Genomic DNA, 3599 nt, shown 5'->3' on the forward strand with positions numbered 1-3599 from the left:
GAGAACAAGGGCACCAAAAAAAAAAAAAAAAAAAATCAATGGCCACTATATTTCAGCAGCCAGGAAGCCCCATTTCCAGCAGGTGGGTGCACCTGCCACACGTGGTTTCCTTTTGCATGTCAAATAATTTAAGAGAATTTTTGCCTGTTTTATCGATTGACTTTGCTCTGTGAGGACCCTGACAGAAAGTATTCCCTTCAATTACACATGAAGAGGAAATGGAAAAGTGAAAACTTCATCTTTGCCCTAAACCCAAAGTGACCCATTAGCCCTGGTTAGTGCCTGGTTAGTGCCAAAGGGGGCTCCAGCCTGGAAGCTGACTCCGGGAGGGCATCTTGCACTTGCCTCGAGACTGAAATCCCTCGCTCCATCAGCATCATCCTGAGCTGTTGGTAACAGCACCCGAGGAGGTCAGAAATCCCTTGCCTGCGGTTTCCTCCTCTTCGGGGGGACTGGGAGCTCCTCGCTGCCCCTGTGACAGTGCCCGGAAAGCAGGGCAGAGCTGTGGGCTCAGCCCCGGGTGGGACTGTGTCCCAGCCCTTGGACGGAGCTGCCCGAGGGGACGTGTTCCCCTCTCCGGGAGGGCAGCTCCCCCGCCTGCGCTCCAGCGGCTCTCCACGAGCGCCCTGAGAGACGTTCCCACGCAGCCTCGGCCCGGCTGTGAGGTCACAGTGGGGCTGTGAGGTCACAGAGCCCTGTCATGTCACGACGGCCACAAATACGGATTGCTCAGCCCCCGGACCCCACTGCAGCACCAGCAGCGGCAGCGGCAGCAGCGGCAGCAGCGGCAGCAGCAGCAGCACGGTGCAAGCACAGGGCCATGGTCCCCACCCACCGCCTCCTCCTCATCCTCCTGCTCCTGGTGGCCCTGCATGCCAGGGCTGCCGGGACGGCTCTGTGGAAAGCGTGGGGAACAGGTAAGTGGGGGACGGCTCGTGCAGCCTTTCACGGGCCAGAGGGCTCTTCTCCCCAGGAAGCGTGGAGGATGACTTTCTCCCTCCGGTGCTTTAGCACCGGCTTCCTCTCTCTGTGTGTGAGCTCTCCCGGTCAGAAAGCCCCGAGGGGCCGTATGTTGGTCCATCTGCTCCTAGAGGTGCTGCACATGGCCTGGAAGGAGCAGCTACCTTTTAACTTTTTCTTTCCGTGTGAAATGCAAGTTGCTCGTTCTGCGGCCGACGCGCAGACGTGCAGAAGAGCAGAGAGGGAAAGGGTCGGGCTGAGTGCCGTGCCCCAGGGCGCTTTCCCTTGCGAAGCTCTTTGCCGGCCCCTGGGAGCCTGAGCTGCTCCCTCCCGGTGCCAGCTGCCAAGCCAGTGGGCTTCTTGGCGCTGACTTCAGAGCTGGTGCGAGCTCCAGGGAGTCCTTTCTCCCAGCGGCTCCACGCGTGGTTCATTTTGTCCCAGCGTGGTGCCACTGCAGGCACACGGTAACTCTTTGCACCAAGCTCCTGAGCGGAGGGGAGAGAGGAGTGCCGTGGAGTAATCCCGTCTTTGCCCGGCGCTCCTGAGCTGCCACTCCGATCTGAGGAAGTATCCTGGACTGTGTCACCGGAGCCGTTCTGTCCTGTGCTTCTTTGCAGAAGGTGATGCAGCTTTGCAGCTGGGTTCCGGGTCGGCGACTGCGGGAGATGGCACGGGTACGTCCTGGCTTTTCCCTCCCCTTCAGAGCTGCCCACTCACAGCCCAAAGGTCAGCCGGCCGGGCGCCTCTGCAGGTGGGAGGACGGAGACCTGCCCGTGGGTGCCCTCTCCTTGCGTGACCCCCTCACCGCTCCTGCGATTCGCGTCTGCCAGTGTAGATGACGGGAGCTTCTCTGGGTGATTAATAATTACAGGTGTTCCCGACGGGAGGACTTTTCCAGCTCCTCGGCTGGATCCGGCGCAAGAGTCTGGCTGGCATCCCAGGGGTGAGTATTCTGTCCTCTGCTCACCTCACAGGCTGTGCACTGGTTTTCTGCAATTTATTCATGTGGAATCGTACCAAATACGTTCTGTTAAGCTCCTCCAAGAGCTGAAGGAGGAAAAAACTCCGGGAGCCATCAGAAGTCATTTAGCAAATACTAGAGGAGCTGGAGAGAACACAGGGTGGGTATACTTCGCTCTGCCTTAGCCGTGAGATTCGTCAACTGGAGCTCTTAGATCCGTGTCCAGACACGCCGTCGCCTGCCCAGCAGGCAGGGGTCGAGCAGAGCCTCGCAGCAGCGATGCTGGGTCTCACGCCTTGCAGGCGCTGGCGAGCCACAGAGATGGGGCAGAGCCTCTGCTGCCAGTTGTGGCTCAAGCCAAGTGCCAAGGGCAGCTGGTGCCCCCGTTTTACCATCACGGCTCACAGCTGGCTTGTGCAGATGTCGGCAGGCAGATTTATTTATCTAAACCTTACCGATGTCTTTGAGAAGCGTTGCCTCCTGGAGGTGCCACCGCCCTGATGGGGAACGGTTCCACCTGACCCAGCTGTCCCATTTTCTTTTTCAAGAGACCGACGCAGTGGCTGTGCAGGAGTCGGCGTTTCCAGGAGGAAGCAGTGGCTCACTGCCCGCCTCTGCCTCAGCAAGGGAGGCGATGCAAGCAGCGGAGTAAGAGCAAAGAGTCAGTGATTTTCCCCCCACTGCTCCCTTGCATGGCTGCTCGTGGGCCGTGCTCTGGAGAGGAGTCCCTGTGTCCATCCTGCAGCCGAGTGCCTCAGCGTCCTCCTCTCTCCACAGACATGCCCCTGCACCTTGGGGACACCGGCTGGAAACCGGCGGGTACCCCTTGCGCCCGGTCAGCCCCACCAGCCACCCCGGCATCCCTGACAGCTGGGACCAACACCAGCAGCCGCAGCCCCCGCCTGAAACACCGGCACGTCCACCCTCCATGGCCCCCACTGCCCCTGGTTCCCCCAGCCCAGGCCCCATCTGAAAAGGCACCCCTAACTCCCGAGCCCGCTGGTCCGGCCCTCTGCCAAGGGCTGGAGGCGGCCCCGCCAGGGTAGGGGTTGAAGGTGGGGAGACAGAGCCCCCCACCCACAGCTTCGGGGGGCAGCCCTTTCACCCCCCATGAAGAGGGAGAGGCTACTCTTTTAGTGCCAGCTTCCCAACAGTTACTAATTTGTGGTGGGACAATAAATCGTGCAGCAGACCATATGTACTACTTGCCTCTCATTCTGTTTACCTTTCAATGTGGCTTTCTGTTGTTTGACAGAATATATAGGCAGCACGTATGGCTGGGAAAGGAAGGCTGAACGTCAGGAGATAGTGCTGTCATTTATTCTGTCAGCAAATCTGTGAAATCTAAATTTTCACTAATGCTAGTGTTTGCATTAGTGCTGCAATGCGGGGGAGGGTGGCTGCATTTTCAAAGTGATCTTTGTTGATGTCGTTTGCATTCTCCAGTTGCTGCAGTTCTTGTTTGCGGACGTGGCGATCGGGACTCTCATCTGAAAAAAACAAAGGCATTGGACATTCTGAGTGATGTGTTTGGCTAGGTTGGTGGTACTTGAAAGCGTCTCCTGGCACGCAGTAGAGAGGTGATCCTTGATATTAATTCCTCTGACGAGCTTTTCAAACTACTGTTGCATTCACACGTTACGTTTTGGTGGGTCCTGATTCGAGGCTCTGCCTTTTA

General features: G+C 58.1%; 1 protein-coding gene across 5 annotated transcripts; it reads left to right on the plus strand.

Moving 5' to 3' along the window:
• Positions 1–805: 805 nt before the first annotated feature.
• On the plus strand, positions 806–3122 carry LOC122153135 (translation initiation factor IF-2-like). 5 transcript variants are annotated; one of them, XM_042789234.1, is made up of 6 exons: positions 806–917; positions 1578–1634; positions 1832–1903; positions 1996–2081; positions 2470–2582; positions 2699–3122. In XM_042789234.1, exons 1-6 carry the CDS (start codon positions 873–875, stop codon positions 2965–2967), a joined length of 642 nt encoding a protein of 213 aa, XP_042645168.1. In that variant the 5' UTR covers positions 806–872; the 3' UTR covers positions 2968–3122. The 5 variants fall into 5 exon arrangements, with proteins under 5 accessions (XP_042645168.1, XP_042645170.1, XP_042645167.1 ...); XM_042789236.1 differs by lacking the exon at positions 1996–2081 and having other exon boundaries at positions 1578–1711; XM_042789233.1 differs by lacking the exon at positions 1996–2081 and having other exon boundaries at positions 1578–1711; positions 2470–2569.
• Positions 3123–3599: the final 477 nt, after the last annotated feature.

This window comes from Tyto alba, unplaced genomic scaffold (genome assembly GCF_018691265.1).
Source record: "Tyto alba isolate M040663 unplaced genomic scaffold, T.alba_DEE_v4.0 Super-Scaffold_15, whole genome shotgun sequence".
In the NCBI taxonomy this organism is placed as follows: domain Eukaryota; kingdom Metazoa; phylum Chordata; class Aves; order Strigiformes; family Tytonidae; genus Tyto; species Tyto alba.